This window comes from Oncorhynchus nerka, linkage group LG14 (genome assembly GCF_034236695.1).
Source record: "Oncorhynchus nerka isolate Pitt River linkage group LG14, Oner_Uvic_2.0, whole genome shotgun sequence".
In the NCBI taxonomy this organism is placed as follows: domain Eukaryota; kingdom Metazoa; phylum Chordata; class Actinopteri; order Salmoniformes; family Salmonidae; genus Oncorhynchus; species Oncorhynchus nerka.
In genome coordinates, this window is record NC_088409.1 from 49368731 (window position 1) to 49394867 (window position 26137).

The 26137-nt window shown below is 42.0% G+C and overlaps 1 protein-coding gene across 2 annotated transcripts in view; it reads right to left on the reverse strand.

The window, feature by feature from the left end:
• LOC115141380 (R-spondin-2-like) overlaps positions 1–26137 on the reverse strand; it is an 83685-nt gene that overhangs the window by 41834 nt on the left and 15714 nt on the right. For both annotated transcript variants that reach the window (XM_029680179.2, XM_065000144.1), the window contains one exon: positions 5593–5781. In XM_029680179.2, the coding sequence (XP_029536039.1) occupies positions 5593–5781 (189 nt within the window). The remainder of the gene's footprint in view (positions 1–5592; positions 5782–26137) is intronic.

Here is a 26137-nt window from a genome sequence, read left to right on the forward strand (position 1 = left end):
AAATATACTGAAAAACACAGTAAATCTAGTTTTTGACTGCACTGGACCTTTAATACAAGATGTTTAAAAAAAACTAGATGTTTCTGCTAAGGTAGGAATTCAAAGCCACTGAGTATAGACAGTGGCTGAGCTGAGGAGTCAACATCTTTTAAAGGAAAGTCATGGTTGCACTTGTATGAATGTGACTGCTTCCATTTTTTTGTTTTTTCAGTTTGTGGTATTCATGTCAACTGCATTTGGAGTTGAATCACGGCGCTTTAAAAGCGTGATCTAATCCTGTGAATATAGCTGGCAGCGACTCTCCCCTCTCTCTCTGCTGTGGTCTGGATCGAAAATCTGCTAATTTGATCAGGGACACTCAAAGCAACTGTTCATTTCAGAGGTGTTCTGTGTGAGATTGGGTTGACATGGGACATATGCCATCACTTGATTTATTTATATGAGTATTCATGTAAAAAAAAAAAAAACTCTAAATCATTTTTCAAAAGTTGGAGAATATGTTGTGAGCCCAGAGAGGGCCTTTCTTGTAAGCTATGGGAGTTAGGTTGTCAAGCCAATCATCAGTCTATTGAAGAGTCTTCCAGGATGCTAACCAGGCCTGCTGTTGAACAGGCAGGCAGCGGCAGTGCCCATGTCCATGATCAGACAGAAAGAAGCTCTGGCAGTGAAGCAGGGGAAAACAAACCCCATTTTTCCAGCCTTCCTCTCCAAGCGGGTCTGAGCGAAGCAGCTAGCCTAGTACTCACCTAATAGCGCTTTGACCTACTCTCTAAATCAGAAGGTTTGGCTGACATTTAACCCTTGGCTTGCTAGCTGCCACCCAGCCATGTCATGTGGATTGATGGATGGCAGGTGTTCGTGGCACAGGACAAGGCTGCATGTTCTCCCCTCTGACATTCGCTTTTCTTTCCACGTGGATGCTCTTCAACACCCTGGCATGGGGCTGCTGGGGGAGACAGTGCCGGTGTTCCTGTCAGTCAGAATGGGCCGGTGGAGAAGAGACACGACAGGCCTGTGAGTTGGTTGTGTCCATTGTGTTGTCTCGCAGTGTGTCTAAACTGTGGTTTGTAAAAGCTGTGACGATTAACTGTCCCTTGGTAAGGTGCAAAGGCCAAAAGCAAATGGTCTTTTTCTGGTTAAAATGTGCAATGGAAATACACATAGGAAGACGGAGATGCAGAGTAGCCTGTTTCTGTCTGTGCTGCCAATGTAGCTCATGGTATTGCGAGTTAGTTCCTTTACAGAGCCCCATACTTCGGTACTCAATTGGCCCGGAGAACTGGCGTGTGGCTACTGTCCACCTCAGAATCCACCAAACTCCCGTGATGCACTTTAAAAATGAACAATCTTACAAAGGTGTAACCAATCATCCAAAACTCGGGCATTGAAATAAATACATAAAAGGGTACAAACCAGAAACAAAAAGCAACAATGATATTCCGTAACCAATTTTTAGTACGAGAGAGGCAATAAAATAAAATCAGAAATTGTGTTTTAAAAATCACCTCGGACAAGGGGAGTCTCGAGTGGCATATATACTGGCACTGGATGAGCTGTGATATTTGAACCACACTTCCAGAATATTGGCCATATCTATGACCTCAGCTTGACAGGGTTTTCATCCTGGCAGGGGAATGCTCGTTGCTGGGGTTTCTGTGAGCATTACAGCATGCTGTGACTGTGGGAGAGCTGTGGCTGAGGGAGAGCTGTGTTTGCGTGTGTGTGCGAGTGTGTGTGCACGCGTGCGTGCGGCTAAGGGCCGGCTGTGGCTGTGTGTGTTCTGTGTGTTTGTTGAAGGGGGTGCACATAGGGACAGTCTATGCCAGACTTCAAGCCTTGTCCACCAGGATACCCTCCACCCCCCCTCCAACCACCTCAGCAGTGTTTAAAACCATAACACAGCCCTTGGGATGATGTTTTGCTCGGAGTATTACTCACATGCTGTCCCTGTCAACACTTTCCCTCCCGTTAAACTCAGCACACTGTTATCCACCATTCACCCCAACCCATATGAAAATACTGTTGATGTCTGATACAGTCTATGCCATAGCTTGGGAATTAAATAATGATGTAAGCGCCTGCGTTACACCTAAAGCATGCAGATAGATGTCCCAGGCAAGTAGACAGATTAGTTTGCATTAGCACTAGTGCAACTGCCACAAACGTACACACAGTTTGCTAACTTACACATCCCTTACAGTATATATGTGCACTTATCAGGACTGGGCTGTATATAAACCATATGTGAATATCTACCCGTACAAATCTGCCTGGTAGAGGTTGACATAGAGACAGAAGAGCAGAGAGCCGTATTAGTCTGCCGAGCTGATAAGTGCCTCCATGACTGCAGCTGTTATGGAGTTATGGATCATATCAACTCTTCACCATTAGCTGCTGAAAGGTGTGTGTTTGTGTGCATGAGAGAGAGATGTGTTAAATGTGGACGGAATCACGTAAGCCAGACATTAAAGCGTAATTCCGCAATATTCAAACATTTATTGAATTTAGTAGGAAATTAACGACATTTATTGGACTTGTAGAAAATCCATGAACAAAATGCATCAGTGATTTGTATTTTCCTGGCACTTTCTGAAACGGCACAGGAATGCCCTTGTCTGTGTGGTGTATACAGTGTGCTTTGGGTAGCCGTTAGCGTTAATGATAACTGTCTGCTGGTAGATGGAAAGGCTTTCACCAAAACCGTCTAAAAAAAATGTTAACTATAAAGTAGCCTATGCTCACCTGGCAGAATGATATCATGATGATTTGCTTCAATTCAGTAGCCATTTGATTTGCAAACTCTGCAATCACATGAGCGCTACAGAAACACAGCTAACCAAACAACGGTCTCTGGATGGTGCTCACTTGTAATAAAGGGTAACTACACCAAAAGTTCAATAATTCTTAGATTTTTCCCAGACCTCAAAAGTGTTCTCCTGGTGTCGTAAAATATTGTTATGGACTTGGAACATCCAGTTTTGTGTGTTTTCTATTAAAAAAAGTGTGATTTTGAGAGCAAAAACCTAAAAACTGAAACCATGAAAAACTAAACGGAGAAAACGGAATTTGAGAAAAAACTACACGGAATCAGGCATCTTCCTCCCCTCACATTTCCCAAGCTTTAACTTCCCCCCTCTCTCTTTTAAATGCAGCCACTGGCTGGTTCAGTTGCCTGGTTAGCTTCAGTCACCTAGTCTTACTGCACATTGGCACACAGGTTAAAGTTACATTTACATTTACATTTAAGTCATTTAGCAGACGCTCTTATCCAGAGCGACTTACAAATCGGTGTGTTCACCTTATGACATCCAGTGGAGCAGCCACTTTACAATAGTGCATCTAAATCTTTTAAGGGGGGTGAGAAGGATTACTTTATCCTATCCTAGGTATTCCTTAAAGAGGTGGGGTTTCAGGTGTCTCCGGAAAGTTCTTCTCCTAATGCCAAGCTGTCAAGTGGCGGCTGAAAGAGAGTGAGGAACTTAGCCACGGGGTTCCAGCCTCATCACGGCTGGGCCTGGGAGTGAGTGTGTAAACCTTTCTCTCTCCCGTGTGGCTTTGCTTTTCCTTTACCCAGGCAGTCCACAAAACATTCTCGAATGAGATAAGATCACACAGACAAACTCTGGTGTAATAATAAGCAGCTGCTCCTTAAAGTGATTTCAGAGGCTGTTTTGAAAGACCATGATAACAGAGATGTAATGCCACGTTCCCGGGCCTCTTAGAGAACAGGGGCAGGCACTGGCTCTGGGGCACTGGTGGTGGGGAGGAACCCCGGTGTCTTTGAGCTAAGAAGGAGAATCCAGCTGCCTTGTTAGCCCACAAATCGTTCCCAGTGACCCGACAATTAGCTTCGTAGAGCCGACCTGATAGAACGGCCCGTTATGGCCGACAGACCCAAACTGTTTAGTGGAAATTACATAAAGAGTGCAACTTAAGGAGAAAGGTCAAATGCGAAGTGGGATTACAAAGTTACGGCTCCAATTGCGATCACATCAAAGTAGGCCTGACCGCCGAGATTTAATGCTACTTGACAATGGTAAGATTTTTGTTCTGGGATCATTTTGTTCTGAAAAGGACTCAGATTAACTTGCCACACGTTGATGCCGCACGTCGGTAACGCTTAAAAATCTAACTTCACGCAGGACAGAGAGACGGTGTGGTGAGGGATGGGGAAGAATTACTATCCGCTGAAGAACAAAATGTCTTTCTCCTCGGATTCTCCCTGACTTGTGAAGATAGGGTGAAATGACTGCAGGCCCTTCCTTCTCCTCTTTTATTGTGGGGAATGGAGAGATGAGCATGTGTGTGCAGGGGGAGTGGGTGTCTCAGCGAGGGGAAAATCCAATTGATACCAGCAGTTTACGACAAGCCAGGCATTTCAGTCAATTTTTCTGACTGACAAAACCAGCGGGCATATTTGCATGGAGGTTTGGAGAGAGCGAGCAGCAAAATGGTTTCTCCTCCGGTGTCTGCTGCGCGTCTGGATTATTAGGCCTAGAGGTCCTTGACACGCTCCTCTAGGGCCTCATTTCAGCATGTCTGTCAGGAGTTTGGCTAACAGAACCCAATGGGTTTAAGTTCTTTCTCAGTTTTCACATGAAACACTCGGCCAACACCACGGGCTCTCTCTAAACCTATAAAGCCTGCCTCTCTCAAGCCAGACTCCATGTTAAAATAAGGTTAGGAGATGGGGGCGCAGCCTGGTCCAATAGGAGAGGAGAGGGATACATTTAATTCATTGGATTTTGTAATATTATTATTATTTATATATTTTTTTTGCTGGGAGAAAGTGTTGGGTTTTAATTTTTCCCCTTTCAGTTTTTAATATAGCAAATATAAAAATATCTGTGTCTAAAGTTGTTGTCTGTTTTAGGTGGTCATGGGACCAAAACAATTCTGATATCGAATACAGCTGACTACACACAGAAAACACATTGAACACATGAGCACATAAAGCCCACACAAAATTATATAAATGTATACTATTGACATCGATGAATGGAAGTATCTAATATGATTTATGTTTTTTCCTTACATCATCATCATCAGGATTGTTCTTCCTCAGAATGAGATCATCCAGCCCTCTGAGTGCCTATTCCACTCGCTTTAATCTACACACGGCGGCGTTCTGTTTGTGCAAAGTCTACAAACTATTGGTAAGCGTTACTAATCTTCCATAGAACAAAGCAACAAGGTATGCCTAGAACTTGAATAACAGCCCATTTAAGTACGTCTGAATATCCTTCCTAGCCTTCGTTCTGAAGCCCATCCACAACACGCTCTAACAAGCCTCCAAATGTTCACCAAGCGGGACTGTTGGTTGAGAAGCAGGATTTATCAGACATCTACAGCCTCAGATCCCACGTCCAGGCCTATACTGGTCGCCACTGGAGGAAAGGCCCTTCTTAATAAAGTCTTGTCTCGGCACTAACATCCACCTGTGCTAATGGTTCAGCCGTTCAAAATGTGATGCATGTGTGTCTCCCTCTTCCCTGGATAAAGGAGCACGTAACGAGACAATAAATCATGTCACGAGAGAGGACATAGAAAAGAGAGAGCAGGGGATGGAGGGATGAAGGAGGGAGGCCTTACGGGAGCACGTGTTGATCTCAGGAGCTCGAATGCCAAAGTATCCCATCGGACATGCGTGGAGACACTCGCCGTACTGTCTCATCCTCTCCCTCCGCAGGAACAGGAAGAGCTTGGGCTGGCAGTTCACGCAGCCATTGTCCTTGGAGCACACCGAGCAGCCCTTGCAGATGGGGTACACTCCATAGCTAGCTGCAGGAGAGAGACGAGAGACAGAAGGCACAACCAGGAAGTGTGATTAGTTTCAACGACATGTAAAGCAATCCAATCAAGCAATCAATCAATCAATCAATCAATCAATCAGTCGATCAAATTTCTTATAAAATCTTTTTACATCAGCAGGTCACAAAGTGCCTTAGAGTAACTTGGTTTAGACCCCAAAAAGCAGGGAGAAGCACAGTGGCAATGAAGAAGAAAAAAAACCTAGAACAATGTTTGAGTTAGAGAGAGTGTGGAATACAGGCACAGTCAGTATGAATGAAAACTGCCTTTGATAGTATATTCCACTGTAACTACTGTAACTAACATGTGGTAGTGCAGCTGAGTTCACTGGGCCTAACAACAACATGTTCCTGTCACGGTGGTAAGACAGAACTGTGGATGGCCTCAGAGCTGAGGACAAAGGTACACTTGAGGCAACAGACTAAACCAGAGGGGAAAAGTCAGCAGTTGAAAAGTCCATCACACAATATAAGCCAAACAATAGTAACAGATATGTAACAAAGATATTTTCTAATTTGTAGGAAATCCGTCTCATTCAGCAATTTGTCATTCATGCACTCTTTGGATCCCCTCTGCAACTTTGAATCGTGATTGGTTTTGAACGTGAATATTGCATTAATTCTGGTCAGAACTGGCCCTTCTAAGAACTGTATTGACGCTGTGCTGAGACAGCCGATGAAAGCCCCAAACCACATTGACTATGGGCCCGGATCGAGTTGCCGGCGGAGGACAAAGGAGCCAGTAACAGCCAGTCCATTCCACAATAAGCGTCTCTTAATGTAAACTCCGTAGCGATCCCGTTTACAAGAAAATGTCCTTGGGCGAACACAATAGCTGCAAACGAGAGACACCGCTATCGATCGGAGCCAAGTTTTTAAATATCACAGGCTGATATAGGGTAACAGCTCCCACCAAATGGGCAACCTACCACAGTGCTTAATAACACATCATAGAGGAGAAGTCAACTGTGGGAGACTGAGCAGAGCATGTTTCTCCGTTGGCCGTGAATTCGCATATTACATTTCTCCAAACCGTTTAAAGACAACAAGAAATTGCTAAGTGAAACTATAACAGCAGTGTGTAATCATATGAGAAGCAGCAGCAAGGAGATGTCAGTGCTTGACATGGGGTTCACTCTTCTACCACAGTGTTCGAAGACTGAAGCAGAGTACTGAGGATTTACAGAGAAGACCCGCCTGGCAGACGACGCACGCGCACACACACACACACACACACACACACACACACACACACACACACACACAATCTGTGTTGGAGAGTGGCGAGATAGAGAGTAGAGACACTGAGATTTAGTGTTAATCAGAGTGTGTCTGTGATCGTCTCCAGGGATTAAATTCACCCCGACACCTCGTCGATCACGTCCAGATTAGCACCCAATGCACTCAGTGGCCTATTCATCACTGATTGCTCATCTCCATACTGCACGACTACTCACTCAGCAACGAACAGAGACCTCAGTACGTCAGACAGATAGCACATTTCAAGATATTTCCCAACTGTGAGAAGATCGGATTCATTGCAGCCACGTACTGTAACATCCAAATCTAAACAGGCCGTCCTCTTTTTCTTCTTTCGCTTCAGGACGTTAAAACCCAACCTGCTTCTGTGTACTCTGACGGAGAAATGATATGGGAAGTTGATGTCATTTTCAAAGATAACGTAATGGTATTCAAAGTAATATTCTTGGACAATATACAGCGAGCTCCAAAAGTCTTGGGACAGTGACAATTGTGTTGTTTATTTGACTCTGTACTTTAACACTTTTGGATTTGAAATGACACAATGACTATGAGGTTGAAGTGTAGACTGTCAGCTTTAATTTGAAGGTATTCATCCACATTAGGTGAACTGTTTAGAAATTACAGCACTTTTTGTACATAGTCCCCACATGTTAGGGGACCAAAAGTATTGGGATACATTCACTTATTGGTGTATTAAATTAGTCAAACGTTTAGTATTTGGTCCCATATTCCGAGCACACAATGATTACGTCAAGCTTCTGACTCCACAAGCTTGTTGGATGCATTTTCTGTTTCTTTTGATTGTGCTTCAGATAATTTTTTATCCAATAGAAATTAAATGGTAAATAATGTATTATTGTGTCATTTTGGAATCCCCTTTATTGTAAATAAGAAAACATGATGTTTTTAAACACTTCTACATTCATGTGGATGCTAACCATGAGATTAATCGTGAATAGTAGTTACAGAAGCACAAACATGCTAACCTCAGGGAACAGGGAAGGCTAGCATTTTTTTGCGGGGTAGGATATTTATGCCTCTAACCTTCTCACTCATAATTATTCACAATTCACAATCATGTTAGCATCCACATTCATGTAAAAGCGTTTAGAAACATATTCTATTCTTATTTACGATAAAAGTTACCCCAAAATGACACAATACATTACTTACCATTAATTTATATTGGGCACAAAATAATCTGAAACACAACCAAAACAAACAGCAAATGCATCCAACAAGTTTGTAAAGTCACAAGCTTGATATAATCATTGCGTGCTAGGAATATGGGATCAAATACTTAACTTTTGACTACTTTAATACACATAAGTGAATTTGTCTCAATACTTTGGTCCCCTAAAATGGGGGGACTTTGTGCAAAAAGTGCTGTAATTTCTAAACAGTTCACCTGATATGGATTAAAAATACCCTTACATTAAAGATGACAGTCTGCACTTTGACCTCATAGACATTGTATAATTTCAAATCCAAAGTGCTGGAGTACAGAGACCAAAAATATGTACGTGTCACTGTTGATGTTCACTGTATATCTGGCTTCATGCTGTCAATCTCTCCACAAAGAGAAAATAAACAGGGGTATTTTCCTTCCTCATCGCCTCACACAGCCATACATTAATGTAGAATATACACTCTGGGCATGTTTACATTGACCTGACATCCACTGTAAATTGGCCAAATGTACTCCCCTTTACCAAACCCCATCCAAACATGATTGCTAACACACAACGTTGAGAGCAGGGGAAACCGGGCTTAGAATGAAGATGAAAATTGTGAGAAGTTAGCGAGTTCATTTCTCACCCATTGGGAGAGAAGGGGTTCTGGGATCTAACAGTGGCGAATGGGGGGCACTACTATCACAAAGCATGTCCCGATCTTTCGGCATCTGGGCGGATCAGTTACTCACTTGATCTGACCAGCGGTGCCTCTGGCTCACCTCTTTTTAGTGGTTGATAACTAATATGCCTGCTGCCTTCTATTAGCCGCCATTTAACTGTGCGTTCATTATGCCTGATCACCTCAGCCCACTGGTCAATCAATCAGCGAGAACGTCGTCAGCGAATCGCCTCATCACATCCCTGGCTCACACTCCATGCCTTTCCTCTTTGATCATGTTGGGAAAAAAATGTTGCTCGTTGCTAATCTTGCAACACACGCTGATGAAGGATAACAACACTGTTCGGATCCGATGCAGATCCCACATCCTACAGTTAGAAATGGAAAGCAGGAAGGAAACACTCTCCAGGCAAGTGAGAATTTGTTTGGTAACTGTTCTTTGGAGACTTCTTTGGATCAGGTCGAAGTCTGGAGCGCATTCAAAGCACAGCCCACAGGTATGTCAGAAGGGAGGCAATTATTAAGTCTGTCCGTCCGTCTGCCTGTTTGGAGTGGCCCTGTCCAACTCAACTAAACCTACTGGAGCGGTGTCAAACACATTCAAACATCAATATTGCCAGCTGGTTTCAGTCATTCATCAATTCTCAGACACATCGATGTGAACCAAACATGAAACAAGCTCAAAAAAGGAAAACAGTTTTGCTTTCTAAGGACGACAAGGTGTCCAAACGAGTTTCATGCCTACATTGACCTGGATATTTAGCAGGAACATATGGTCAAGATACAATATTCGTCCAGAAAACCAACAATATCCTTCAAAAATTCCAATAAACAAAGGTTAGAAAATCAGCACCCCAGGGGCACGAGCAATGCCGTCGGGGGTACACCAAATAAAAATGTGATTCAAACATATATTTACATTTGGGTGAGTTTTTTTCTCTCGCCTGAGTAGCCTCGTTTCACTGCCAAAAATAAAATGAAACCATCTAGTGTTCAGCGAAATAACAGCACAATGTCAAATACAGGTAGCCTAGTCAAATAATTAACATCCAATCACATTAACCATTACTCTCTAGAGGGAATTCCAAAAACATTCTGAATGTAGCCAAACTTAGCTGCTGCTCATTCCGTTTGTTCGAAAATGGATAAATGTTTTTTAAAAAGTAAGGCCCGCATCCATAGAGACACATACCAGCTCTACTGGTAGTACTGCTACAACCAGCAGTACTACACCTGCACCTGTCGACAACACAAGTTGTTCTGCTTCCATAGACACACATACCACCTCTACTGGTAGTACTGCTACTACCAGCAGTACTACACCTGCACTTGTTGACGACACAAGTTGTTCTGCTTCCACGAGCACATCCAAAGCTAGCATCAGTAATTCTACATTTGTTAGCCCAGCTAGCATGGACACTGACAGTTGTGAATCTGATGCATCTGAAGAGCTACTGCCCCCTTACCCGGGAACGCACCGAACAACAGACAGGGACGTTGGACCATCGAAGAGGCAAAAAAAATGACGAGAACTACAGTATATTGATTTGGGGTTCACTTATATTGGGAGTAGTGCCTTTCCTCAGCCACAGTGTGTTATATGTGCAAAAATTCTATCTCATAACTCGATGAAACCTTCACTCTTGCGCAGACATTTAGAAACAAAATATACCAATTTGAAAAATAAGCCACAGGAGTTTTTTGAGTGAGAATTAAGACGTGTATCAAAGCAACAGATACCATTAATAAGAAGGGGCTAGAACCGTCTTATATGGTGAGCTACCGAGTGGCTAGGACAGGCAAGCCCCATACTATTGTGGAGGATTTAATTATTCCTGCTGCTGTGGATATGGCTGGGACAACACTGGGGGAAAAGGCCCAAACAACTATACAGACAATGTCTTCATCAAGCAACACTGTTTCACAAGGCATCAGTGACATGGGAGGGGATGTTTTGAAACAATTACTGCTTCTCATACAAGCCAGTGAATTCTATGCGTTACAGCTGGATGAGTCAACAGACGTGGCGGGCCTGGCACAGCTCCTGGTAGATGTCCGTTACGTTTATGGGGGGGTCAATTAAGGAAGACATCCTCTTTATCTTTGTTAAAGCAAGGCCTCTGAACTCTCGTGTATTTTCTGCACTATGCAATGATATAGGCAGCGACCATGTAACACTTTTACAACATTAAAGTAGTGCGCTGGTTATCAAGGGGCAAAGTATTGACACATTTTTTTTATTGAGCGACGAGCTTAAAGTTTTCTTCACTGACCATAATTTTCACTTATCTGACCACTTGCATGATGACGAGTTTCTCACACGACTGGCCTATCTGGGTGATGTTTTTTCACGCCTGAATGATCTTATTCTAGGATTACAGGGACTCTCCGCAACTATATTCAATGTGCGGGGCAAAATTGAGGCTATGATTATGAAGTTGGAGGTCTTCTCTGTCTGCATTAACAAGGACAACACTTCCATCATTGTATGTGTGCAAATAAAGTCAAGCTTACGGACAATGTCAAATGTGATATAGCGAAGCACCCGAGTGAGTTGGGTGCACAATTACGCAGGTACTTTCCCGAAACGGATGTCACAAATAACTGGATGCGTTATCCCTTTCATTCCCTGCCACCAGTCCACGTACCAATATCTGAACAAGAGAGCCTCATCAAAATTGCAACAAGCGGTTCTGTGAAAATGTAATTTAATCAGAAGCCACTGCCAGATTTCTGGATTGGTCTGTGCTCATTGTATCCTACCTGGTTAAATAAAGGTGAAATAAATAAAATCCTGACACTGATGCTCTTTGCAACCACGTACCTATGTGAGAGTGGATTCTCGGCCCTCACTAGCATGAGAACTAAATACAGGCACAGACTGTGTGTGGAAAATGATTTAAGACCGAGACTCTCTCCAATACAACCCAACATAGAGCATCCTTTCAAGCACACCCTTCTCATTAACCTGTGGTGAGTTATTCACAATTTTCAATTAACAATTTATTTCTTAACCTTTATCTAACTAGGCAAGTCAGTTAAGAACAAATTCTTATTTACAATGACGCCCTAGGAACAGTGGGTTAACTGCTTTGTTTGGGGGCAGAACGACAGATGTTTACCTTGTCAGCTTGGGGATTCGATCTAGCAACCTTTCGGTTACTGGCCCAATGCTCTAACCACTAGGCTACCTGCCGCCCCAAATAAGGTTTTATATGTAAGATGGTTAAATAAAGAGCAAAATTAGTATTATTATATTTATTATTAGTGCCCTGGTCCTATAAGAGCTCTTTGTCACTTCCCACGAGCCGGGTTGTGACAAAAACTCACTCATTCTTATGTTTAATGAATGTATTGTATAGTGTGTGTGGCAGGCTTAAAATAGCAAAAAAACATTTGGGAGTGTGCTGACCCCGGTGCTAGAGGGGGTACGCAGTTGGAGGTTGAATGTTTGAAGGGGTATGGGACTATAAAACGTTTGGGAACCACTGTTCTAGAGGAATATGGCTTCCACCACCACCAGTTCAGTGCATTGTAGACAGAGGCACTGTGCCAATGGGGAGATCGATCCATGGTGAAGCGATCAGATAGATATCAAAAGAGAAGCCTCTACTACCTTAGCTCGCATGCTACAGTGCCTCCAACCGAAACAGTGAAAGCCATTCGGCTTTGGTGTGTAAACAGCATCTATAGCCATGTTTTCAAGTCACACTAGAGAGGAGACGATCAAAAGTGCATCGGTCTGGAGGAATTTCGGGCTCTCTGAAAATTACAGCACCATAACCTAATGTGGCACCCATGTGCACTCTTAAACACACAGCGATGGTATGGTGTGTGAATTTGCAACGCTCTAAGTTATAGGCAGCAGTTGACATTGTACATAAATAGTTTTCCCGAACAGCAGAAACATTTGAAACCAACCAATCAACTATGCAAACCATATTTTGACATGTTCACATGCTAGATTTTTTTCAAGGCATCTGTAGTAGCTCAGCTCTTTCATTTCATCTTTCATCACCAGAACATAGGCCTAGCAGTAATGGTCATCGTGAGATTATGGATGCCATAGAACACCCTGTTTTTTTTTTTTTTACTGTGGAGAGAGAGAATGTGAGCAGTGAACACACACTCCCTCTCCATGATCAACCAACATAGTTTACAGTTTCAACCACAGAATAAATAGGACTAAAATAAAACAAAACATCTCTGCAGTCCCCACTTCTGATGGTTATCTAATGATCCCTCTGTGCCTCAAGTATTGTATTTACAAAACCAGGGGCCCTTTGAACATCACTGGAGAAGACACCACCACAATGCTTCCTTAGCACAGCAAGCTAACCAAGCAGACAAGACAAATATTACAAATCATTTGAAGTGTGACGGTTGTATAGTGAAATGGGACTGACATATAGCTGCTAGTTAATATTGGTTTTCTACTGACACCACATACAGTAGATCATGTGAGAAACCCCCCTGCCACAGACATCTATTTGTTTGTGGTAGTGGGTTTGAGGGTTCTCCTTGTATGTGCCAGTGTGAGATATGCAGCGAGCAATTTAACATATATCTGAAGTCCTCCACTGTATTTAATGGCAGCCTCAATTCTACGATGCTAAGTTTCTCAACTGAACCAATATGTGCTGTGTTTTTGTGTTGCTGGGAAGTCCTGATAAGTTTCTACAAATCAATTGCTTGGGTTGAGTAATAATCATGCTTCATTTGACTCTCTCTCTCTATCTCTGGGCTTCAATGAGACTCCATTTTACAAACAGTTCTGGTGAAACAAACTTAAACTGATAGGCAAAATGTTCCTCCAACAGTGTTCCAGTTGCACTGCCCACTTTGGGGAGAGATATTCTAGTTCATTCAGGTGAACACAAAGCTTTGGTCCTCCATTCATGCAAAACACAGGCCCATAATGTGAGTTATGACAACATGTTTGGAGGGTAGCGGTTTCATTCAGCAGGGCAGCGGTGCTGTTGTTGGGAGGTTTGTTTGGAACGCAGCTCAGTAGCAATTAGGCCCACAGTGAGATCCAGCAGGAACACAGTCTGTCTCAGGTACGTTTAACAACTCTGAAACAAGCGTAATGGGTATCACCGGCAGCTGCCAAAGCCCCACATGCAGGCAGGGGAGTTAGCCGGGCCTGGTCTGAGCCAACCACCTCCTGCCTCTCACGCACCTACCGCTCTCCATGACATCATCAACCACACTGACTCATTATAACTTTGTAACTTATAAACCATAATAAGGCAAATTGCAGATCCGTTTTTGGTGTTTCTTTTATGTGAGAACTTTGATTGTTCCCTGTAGGAATCACACACTGAGTCACCCCTCGATCCATCCACCGCCCGGGTTGGAAAAGTAAAAGGGAGCATCCCGCCCACATTACTAGGGCTCATTTACTGTTGATCCCATTTGTTTAAGTTGTGTATAGGCAGGGATAGATGGGAGGTCATGAGAGGGCAGAGGAAGAGGGTTGCCGGGGCCAGGGTCCATTCTCTCTCATCATCAGGCCTTCTTTAAGTGAGTAACTAAAGCTGCTATGCATCAAAACTCACTCAGGGTCTGATTAATGACTAATGTTTCTCTGTAGAGGGGGAAAACCCTTACTAGAACTGTTGTGACTGGGAGGCTTGTGCTAATGATACAGTACAGGGGATTCAGGGTCAAACGCACCAAACATAACACAAGAGGTTATATTCTTATATGTCTCCTTATCTACTCCAGGAGGGCCCTGGTATGTCAATCTAATAACACTAGAATAACTAGATCTCTAGTAGCTAACCAGAGTTTTGAAAGAGTTTACATTACTTTACATTAATGTATGGATTCATTGATATTGGATGCAAATGGCGAGGGAGGACATGGTGCAGGGAAACCTCAGGCCTCATAAGTCACAAAGCCGCAGCCTGGTTAGGAGGTTCTCTCTTCTTATGTGGTGAGAAGAACATTCGCCAACAGAACTATATATGTGGACTTTTCTTCATAGCAACTAGGCGATTATTGTATTATTTTTTTTACCCGCAATGATGGTATAAGCTTACCGTTATTCAGTCTAAGAGAGAGAGAGAGAGAGAGAGAGAAGTCATATCCCTCTCATTTCAGTGGGTCTGGATGTGCCACCCCTGGGCGAGAGATGTGCGGGACACCATCACAACCACCAACAGGCTGGCCTCGTATCGAACTTGGAGACACGACCGCTCGTTGTATCCCTCTTCAAACCACGTAACCCTTGAGGCTTACGCTGTAGCAGCGAGAGGCTGAACAGCCAATTCTACACTGTAAAACTCACAGACCATCCACACAATGTTAACCAGCCCCCGGAACGGCTACACATTGTTCTAGCTTGTTAAAGTCGGTACATGGAAAGGGGGGGCACACCAGCCCTATGCGCTGAAGGCACATTTCTGTTCCAATTTAGCAGAAAATATGTTGGACTCGGCTCCGACTCCTTTCCAGCTGGAAACAGTCAGGATTTAGGATCTATGTTTTTTTCAGAGTTTACTTTAACAGATCGTACTGTATGCACATGTTTATAATTTAGGACAATTCTGCTGCTTATAATGATTTTGCAGCATGTGTCTGAGCAAACACATTTGTTTTCAGACTTATTATTATAGCCAGTGTTCCTGTGACACAGACCCACCAGGCAAGGCAAGGCAAGACACAGCAGGCAAGACAAGGCAGGCAAGGAGAGATTTGATCACATCACTTGAAAGGAGCTAGAGATCTCCAAAGCAATGGGGAAAACAGGCAGCTATAGGAGTAGGAACCTAGAGCTTATAATAGGGAATAGGGTGGGCATAAAGAGTTGTGGCACGGCCTGTACCTAGCATGTGTGCCCATTTCCATGCAGAGAAAAATGACAGAAACAATCACTGACTCAATGTCAGGTGGATACACATCCTTGGCAGGCCACATTAATTGGCTTGTGGGGCGGATTTGGCCTGCAGGCCACAAGTTGAAGACTCCTGGCCTACAGTAGGCCTCAGCACAGCTTCTTTCTGGCTTTGGCCTCCCTCCCTCCCTCACTCAATCAATCAATTACTCAAACAAACCATGACTCAATCAAATACTCTCATCTCTCTGAAGCCACTCCCTTGACCAAGTCCACTCAGTCCTTAAAAGCCCTTTCCCTTTTCGAATTCAAACTGTGTCACCACACAACTGTCAAGATTTTATTAACACTCTTCATAAAGAGGCCATTGGTCCTCATTAATGAAAAGCATATTTTACTCAAGGCCTGACTCATAGTCAACCCTATACTTTGATTTTTAAACTTTTGTATACAGGTAAGACATTTAACAACAGATTGTTATTTGCAATGACGACCTGTCAAGAGGTGAGCATAGCAGAGATATAGTAAAAACGGACTGCTTAGTTACACAGGCAGTTGGTTTCTCAGATTGAAGAGAACTCCTTGGCGGTTTCAACATGGCTAAGTAAAGACGTGTTCCGAGGCCTCTCCACTAAGGGTTGATACTTTTATGTTTGAACCTTTTATCTGTCAAAATGAGAACACATTTTGCACACCTACTGGCTCTAGCAACATTTGGGTGGCATAATTTGATATGTCTGCAACTGGGAAAACGAGACAACGGTAAACAAGAAGACATGACGAAGACTAGCAACACAATGATATGGAGATGCTAGTCACCATCTGCGCAGATATGGCTACACTACGCTCTGATTTCATGACCCAACTTCGTTCTTCTGTGGTCAAGTCTACGAGCTGAAATTACGACAGAAGTCCAGTCAACTATGGTGACACTACAAACAACACTCGCGACACAAACACTAAAAATAAAGGATAGGGAAATGTTGTTGACCGTCATCAATAAGCGGCTTACCGAATTGGAGACCAAAAACGACGAGCTTACCTCCGAGAACGTAAAGCTAAAGGTTAGTCTAGATGAACAGGAAAACCATTCCCAGAGACAGAACATACGTGTGGTCGAAATCCCAGAGGGGACGGAAGGGCGCAATCCTACCGAGTTCATGGCCTCTTTCCTGCAAGACGTCCTCGGCGGAGAGACGTTTGACAGGCCCCCAGTCATCGACAGGGCGCATCACACTTTAACGGCAAACCCACAGCCCGGTCGCCCTCCCAGAGCAATGCTGGTCCACTGCAAGGTATGTTATTAGGGTGCACACATGGTCAGTTTATGGGACGTGAACGTGAGTAACTTTTATTTGCCCTGTCCATGCACCGCATATAGATAGGCTGACTACCTCAGGATGGAACTGTCTACCATGCCATGTTATACAAAGTAATAGTTAATAAGCGTTATGGTGAAATGTTACTAAGCTTTTCATTTATAGAACTGAGGATCTTTTTCATTTTTTTTCCATTAATGAATAAGCCAAATCCCTATGACGTTCCTGTTCATTTGCTGCTTTAGTTGGGCGTCAAGGTAGACAAAGGGGCGTAATTACTAGGCTATGTTCATTTTACTTCAGGACCGCAATTTGTATTTTTATTTATTTATTATATAGGCTAGGCTATATGTGACTATGGTGTGTGTGTGTGTGTTCGGTTAAGTGCATGTGAGTACAATAGCGCTAATGCTTAGGACAATTTAACATTTTAGGTTATTCATTTTTCATCCACATGTCCACAGACCTATGTTAATTCCCCTTTATTCAACACAGGACATAGTGAAACTTTATTTTTTTTATTAAAAACTCTTAGTGGGATTTTAGTAATGTGACAGAAAACAGGGTAGGTACTGTTTTTGGGGTCTGTCATCTGGGGACTCAGCAATGGGGTTTTTCTAAATTGTATTTTTATGTTGTATTTTAGTTTAGGGTTACCAAATTTTTTTTAATTTTTTATGCACTACTCAGGCTGGGTTAAGTTATTCTTTAATACTACTGTAACATAAACAGTTAATTTAAACCAGTCTCCTGGAATGTTCGGGGCAGTAAGTATGTGGTCAAGAGGAAGAAAATTCTAACATTCTTAAAAAAGGAAATGGTTTCAATTGCTATGCTACAGGAGACCCATTTAACAGAGCATGATAAACTGAAGTGGGACTGGGTGGGCCAGGTGTACTTTTCTTCTTTAGTTCAAACCAAAAAATGTCCCATTTATATTTGAGCACCAAGATACAGACCCTGAAGCATGATTTATTTTGATTACAGGTAATATACTGTATATCAACATACTACTATACTAAATGTATATGGCCCGAATACAGACTCCCCCAAATGTATGTCTGGCATTATTTCATTATCTAATCAACACTGCAAGGAACTTGCGTTTATTTCAGGAGATTTCAATTGTACTTTGGGTGAATTGGATAAATCATCAACTGCTCCAGTCTCAAATAATAGAGCCTCAAATGCTCTCAGAAATGTTCGTGATTCATCTGGTTTAATAGATGTATGGAGCGAGCTAAATCCTAATGTCAAAGACTATACTTTTACTCAAGACCCCATAATTCATATTCTAGATTGGGCTATTTGTTTATGCCCTCTACTTACATGCATGTTGTCCAGTAATATGCCCCAGTGTATAACTATTGGAATTTGCAAAACAATCCCCAAAATGAGATTTTGGAGACATAATACGTCTCTGCTTAACATTGAAGGATTCTGCTCTGTGATAAAAGATAAATGTTCACTATTATTGGCTCGACAATCTACTCTCTCCTGTCTCAGCTGCAACAATCTGGGATGCTGCTAAAGTAACCATAAGGGTTCATATAATTTCTCAAGCCCCTCTGATCAAGAAGTTTAGAATTGAAAATTGGGAAAAATTGGAGGCTGAAGTAAAGTATTTAGAATATTTTCATAAACAACAACCAACCCAGGCGAACTGGAATTCACTAGCTTCTGCAAAGGCCAAACTCAATTTAGAGCATACAAAGCATGTAAGCATTTTCACCAAGCAAAAATATTATGAGTTAAGAAACCGTCCAAGACGTCTACTTGCACACCAACTTAACAAATAACAGAATGAAAGATTGATTAAGTTTGTAAGGATGGCAGATGGCTCCACTTATGATCCATTGCTTATCAATAATACGTTTTGCAACTTCTATAAATCTCTTTATACTTCACAATGTACAAGATCGAACAACAAAAGTGACAAAATATCTGAATAAGATCATCTTGCCCACTATATCAGATGAGCATAGAAAGAGTAAATGCTCCCCTTTACACCTAGTTTGTGAAAAAGTAAATGTTTAAATAGTATTTGTTTTACCTTTTATTTAACTAGACAAGTCAGTTAAGAACAAATTCTTATCTACAATGACAAACTACCAGGGAACAGTTGGTTACCTGCCTTGTTCAAGGTCAGAACGACACATTTTTATCTTGTCAGCTCGGGGATTCAAGCCAGCAACCTTTCGGTTACTGGCCCAACTCTCTAACCACTAGGCTACCTGCCGCCTCAGGCAATTAAGGGCATGCCTCCTGGCAAAGGCACCCGGCCTAGATGGCTTCTCTGCAGAGTTCTACAAGAAGTTCTGGCCTGAGATATGCCTGCTCTAAATGATATGTTCAAAAGTTGTGGAAATCTATATCCTGATACTAAAAAAATGACAAAAACCCATTAAACTGCTCTTTGTTTAGACCTATCAGTTTGCTGAGAGTTGATGTTAAAATAATCACTAAAACACTTGCGCACAGGTTGGAGGTCATACTTCCAGACCTCGTTAAACTTGATCAGACTGGCTATGTTAAATCCAGATTTGGAACGGACAATGTGAGAGGTGCTTTGAATATAATAAACCACCTTTGCAGAGTTAAAGGCCCTGCACTCATTGTCTCTCTCGATGCCGAAAAGGCCTTCGACATAGTTGAGTGGAAATTGTTTGCTGTATTAGAAACAGTTAATCTGGGTGACCATTTTATTAAGAGTTGCAAAGAAAAAGCCATATCTCAGACTGACCAATAATATTTAAAAAATATTAAGATGAGCAAAAGAACACAGACACTGGACAGAGGAACTCTGCCTAGAAGGCCAGCATCCCGGAGTCGTCTCTTCACTGTTAACGTTTAGACTGATGTTTTGCGGGTACTATTTAATGAATCTGCCAGTTGATGACTTGTGAGGCATCTGTTTCTCAAACTAGATACTTCAATGCACTTGTCCTCTGCTCAGTTGTGCACCGGGGCCTCCTACTCCTCTTTCTATTCTGGTTAGAGACAACTTGTGCTGTTCTGTGAAGGGAGTAGTACACAGCGTTGTATGAGATCTTCAGTGTCTTGGTAATTTCTCACATGGAAAAGCCTTCATTTCTCAGAAGAAGAATAGACTGACGAGTTTCAGAAGAAATGTCTTTGTTTCTGGCCATTCTGAGCCTGTAATCAAACCCAGAAATGCTGATGCTCCAGATACTCAACTAGCCTAAAGGCCAGTTTTATTGCTTCTTTAAACAGAACAACAGTTTTCAGCTGTGCTAACAAAATTGCAGAAGGGTTTTCTAATGATCAATTAAGCGTTTTAAAATGATGAACATCGATTAGCTAACACAACGTGCCATTGGAAGACAGGAATGATGTTGGCTGATAATGGGTCTCTGTACACCTATGTAGATATTCCATAAAAAATCTGTAGTTTCCAGCTACAAAAGTAACAATGTCTACACTGTATTTCGGATCTATTTGATATTATTTTAATGGTCAAAAATGAGCTTTTCTTTCAAAAACAAGGACATTTCTAAGTGACCCTAAACTTCAAGGGAAGGTTGAAGTGGCGAAGACGGTTCATCATGTCTTCGGATCCCTTTGGTGGTAATGTCGGAGATGTGTGTTTCCCATTTTAGGTTGGCTTGGAATGTCACACCGAGGACTTTGGCACTGGACACCACCTCAAGTGTGTGGTCGGCGACGGATAATGGCAGAGGTGGGGCAGGATTATGGCTGAAACAGGTATACATGCACTTTGCTGGGTTGAGCCCCATCTTGTTTTGTTCTGAAAAGTCGGCTAGTTGGTTGAGATCCTGCTGTACGGTGGAAGTGTCACATTAAAGGTGCAATTTGCAATATCCTACAGATGTGGTCATTTCAATGAATTAATAATATATACCCATTGATTCTATAAGAATATAACTTATAAAGCCCCATTAAATTAGTACAATTAACCCAAAATGTATCTGTTTTCTTTTACTCTAGTTAACAATAGTCGTTGTAAACTCAGAACGTATAGCTTCAAAAGAATACCTCTAGCATAATAAAGAAAATTAATGAAGGATTGTGCCTTTTAAAGGACTAGAAAGACTCACAGCTTCATTTGAACTGAATTGCAAAAGGAAAAGCAGTGAGAACTGCCTTGATGTGCAGTTGACAAGTCAGTGTCATCTCTACATGAGGTCCCATCAAATGCTTTATGGTGCAATCAGGAGAGGAAAGTAGAAGCAACAGCAATACTATTTAACGTCATTAATCACATTACTTAAACATCCCATTAAAAAGCATGACTACTTTTGACATTTCGATTAAACTAACTTCATTACAATGATGCATTTATAACCATGTATAGTTGTCCCTCTGTGGGACATCTCCTCAAGAGCATGCTCTGTGATCTACTTCTATTCCTATCACTCTGAATGGTCTTCCAGCTACTGACTGGCACGGTGCTCTTGTCTATACAGCATCTGCCTCTGTCATGTTGCTATGCTGTTTAGATGCCAGTATGGCCAATATGTAGGTCTGTGCAGGTGCTACAGGGTTTACTACTCTCCAGAGCAGGATAACAGAGAGTTAATGGGTGACTCAACACAATGGATCTTATCACTCTCTGGCCTTGCTCGAAGACACAAACATGTGGTTTATGTTTCTGCCCTGTGGTTTATGTTTCTCTCTTTCTTTTCGCCCTTTTTTTGGAGGGATTTTTTTTATATTTGGTATTTTCCACTCCCAGAATTCCTCTCAAGCTGCGAGTGAAATGTGTTTTCCTCTCTCTGAAAAGGGGAAGAAATAGCATGAGATGGATGGAGGGGAAGTGGCTTAAATTAGCACACCTGTTGGTAATTTATCACACATAAACCTCACACCTAATTTTCACACCTGTAGCTCAATGTGCTGTCCCAGTAATTCACTCCCACATGGTGTTTGAGTGTGGCACATGGTGTATGAGTCCTGGGTTTCCCCGCAACGCCCGGCTCGGAATGAGAGGAGAGGGGACATGACAGCCTATGAAGAGTGGACATGGGCATACATGCTTGGCATTTTTGCACCACGTGTAGCATGGCTCAGTCTGGCATCTTCCAACCCCTCCTTTGCTCGTACTGCTTTTACTCTACCAGCCATGGATACTTTAGGTTCTTCACATCTGAAGGAAAAGGTGGATGGGTACCAAGATTCTCCCTGCTATTGTAGCATGAAAATAAACATCCCTGAGGGCACGGGTCTATTTGAGGCATCCCAAACAAGCAAAAACATCCACACAAATGAACACACGCTACACACTCACACACACACAGGGTTCTAAATTAACATCAATTGGTAGCACCGATGCCTCTAACCTAAAAAAATGTAGGAGCACAACATAACATTTAGGAACACAACATAACATTTAGGAACACAAGAAAAGCAGATTTTTTAAATTGATTGAGATAGAATTCATATAGACCCAATATAGGCTTTATTTACTTCTGAAGCACAATGATGTGCCCTAACACTAAAGATATGGTTTATTATTAAAAAGCTAAAACGTTTATACAAACACCTGCAAGCTAAGATTTACTGCAGATAAAAAAAAAATACTGAACAGCTTCAATGTGCCTTGGCATAGATTCTACAGGTGTATGGAACTCTATGGGAGGGATGTGACATTCTTCCACGAGAAATTCCATAATTTGGTGTTTTGTTGATGGTGGTATAATCTCCCATACATTTTCAATTGGGTTGAGATCTGGTGACACACGCTTGCGCATGCTCCTTTAAGAACCCCTCTTTCAAAGTAACTGAGACCTCTTCTTCTAGCCATGGTAGCCAAAATAATGGGAAACTCTGCATTTTTATACATGACCCCTAAGCACGATGGGACATTGCATGCTCAATTAACTCAGGAACCACACCTGTGTGGAAGCACCTGCTTTCATTATACTTTGTATCCCTCATTTATTCAAGTGTTTCCTTTATTTGGGCAGTTACCTTATATGATCAGACTGGTAACAGATCAGGTGTTGTATTACTCATGAAGCACAGCGGAGTGAGCATTCATTTAAATAGTTGGGTGGTTAGAGTATTGGACTAGTAACCGGAAGGTTGCAAGTTCAAACCCCCGAGCCGACAAGGTACAAATCTGTCTTTCTGCCCCTGAACAGGCAGTTAACCCACTGTTTCTAGGCCATCATTGAAAATAAGAATTTGTTCTTAACTGACTTGCCTAGTTAAATAAAGGTAAAAACATTTATTTTATTTTACTGGACTGATGTTGTCTGCATCTGATGGTCAGTTTTAGCAGGAGGGAGCAGTAGAGGGTCCGCCTCTCACCATCCCTCCGCCGAGACTGACCGTGACCAAAAAGGGGCACGCCCACTGGGCACACTGGTTGAATCAACGTTGTTTCCAAGTCATTTCGATGAAATTACATTGAACCAACGTGGGATAGACGTTGAATTGACGTCTGTGCCCAGTGAGCACGCTCTTCTAGCTGATGGTGGAACTGGAGTCGCATCCCATTATTTCAGCCTCATGCGCTAATATTAACAATACAATACATATTGCTATTCGTTCATTGCAGTGGTGGTTAAAGTGCAAGTGGATGAAGGGAGAAACTCATTTTATGGCTTATAAAAGTGTTGACTAAAAAGATTTAACAGTTCTGAATGAACTTGAACTGCTCTTAAAAACAGCAGCTCTTTGCTGTATTCATGACAGTCTCTCCCCACTTAGTACATAACATTCTGAGAACCATATGTTTCTTAGAGCGTGGTTGTCCTATGATTATTTTGCACACAACCTTTCCACAACGTTCTGGGAATAGTTATTTTCTTGGTATTTCATTACTTTAACAGAACGTTTCCTAAAAGTTCAAACATGGTTACATTTCATTTCAATTTTGATAATGTTCTAGGAAAGTTCTCCAACTTGTGTGACATTGAGAATGTTCTCAAATAGTTCAGAGAATGTAAAGAAACAAAGTTCTTGTGTGGGAATTTCAGTACTTCAGCATAACGTTTCCTAAAGGTTTCCTCATGGTTCTATTTCAAATTGTTCCAAGAACATAAGAAACAACGTTATTCTGTGGGAATTTCAGTACATCAGCATTATGTTTCCTACAGGTTTACTTATGGTTCCATTTAAAGTCATGTTCTCATTGTTCCGACAACGTTAATGTTCCATAAAAACCACAAGAACGAGTGACGCTCAGAGAACGTTCTAAGAATGTTATTTAAAAACATCCATTCCGTTCTGATCATTAACAAAACTCTCTCTCTCCTCTATCTTGTTAAGTGTGTTCTGGTGTGTTGGCCTCACCCACTAATTGGCCACACCTGATCTTAATGAGTGCTTGTTTCCTTTGAAATGGGGTCTGTTTGAATAGACAAAAATTAACAGCTTTGTATGTGTAAAAAAAAAAAAAAAAACATGGAATGCTAGCTCCATCCTGGTGGGATAGTGGACCAAATCCATGAACAGAGGATTATCGGTTTGAATCTCACTGATGCTGTGTCACAATAATAAATGAATGTTTCCATGATTAAAGCAAATGAGTTTCCATGTTCTATCTGTGCTTGTAGTTCAAAAAAAAGTTTACAGAAAATAAGTTAGCAGTGTTATTAAAAGTCTTACTGAAACATTCAGTTAAAGTTAAGGAAGTAATTTAAAAACCTCCAAATAACCTATAATATCCATTCTCAGAGCATTAATAAAACCTCCCAGGAAAACTTTCAAGGAACAAGAGTAAAATGTTATCAACCTAAAAAATAAACGTTCCAAGAAGAAGGTGAAATGTTCACTTCCGTTTAACCGGTCAGGAAACGTATGGCTTCGTTCCCAGAACCAATGGTAAACCAAAAAAATGTACGTTCCCACATCTAATGAACCTAATGTGCTAGCTGGGTCTCTAGTCTTGGTTATACAACTTTTGAAATCTCATAGTATCGTCGCTCGAGGAAGCTGCAGACACGGTAATCTGATTAGCCAGCCGTAGGCCTATAGGTGCACTTGATTTGCTCTCCGGGCCCGGGGGGTATGGCACTTGGAGGCAGTGGTACAGCAAAGCCTAATCATAACAACAATTATTCTGGTAAACATTTTTGGTGCAAAATATTTAGGAGCATATGCGACCAAAATGGTCGCACTTTAGAGCCCTGCAGGCACACTGTATACATAGTCACACTGACTTTCATTACGGCCCTCCCTCTCTCCACTGGGTGAACATGAACCGTGCCACACAGTTTTACCTCATTAACCCTTTAAACAAGATACATCCTCACACCCCCGCTCGGCCCTGCGGCCTGGAGGGAGATCTGAGGTGATCCGTAGGGTCAAAAGTGGAGCGCTCCGGGGGGGGTCTGAGACACAGTCTTACTTTCACACATGGTCCACGCCACAAAAAGCCAACTTCAAAGCATTGTTCCCTGGCTCCAATATCGCCAATCCCACCACCACCTTTCGAGAGCGAGGAAGAAAGAGAGAGAGAGAGAGAGAGAATTGCACCGCCTTGGGTTTTCAAACGTTAGTAATTGAGGACTGTTTCTTACCCTTTACAGATAGACTTAATGGTATGTTACCTGTAAAAAAAAATATTTAAAAAATGACCCATTTCTACCACATTCTTGTTGAGATAAGCGTTTTATATCTCCGTGCACATGAGTTTCAGTAGACGTTTGCCAATGTGGGTGAATTTCTATTTGAATAAATCCATTGAATATATACCATCACAACGAAATCCATTATTAATTTGTTTTAGGCAGGTCCTAAGAAACATAAGACTAATAATTTATTTTCAAAGAATAGAATGCCATATTTTGAGTTAAATTATGTTGCTGGTCTGTGCAGCCTATGTGCTACATGGCTGTGCCATTCACATGAAATCAATAGTTATTGTGTTCATTAAACAGACAAGACACTTAGGCTACCCTGATCACAGTCAACACAGACGCTGATTCAATGAAACAAAATCACATTGATTGATTAAGACGAGTCAAAGGCTTTTGGTCGGGAGTAGGCTACTAAGCAACTGCGTGTGAAGAGCAACATAATCCACTTGTTAAACTACATAACATGCTGGCCAATGTTCG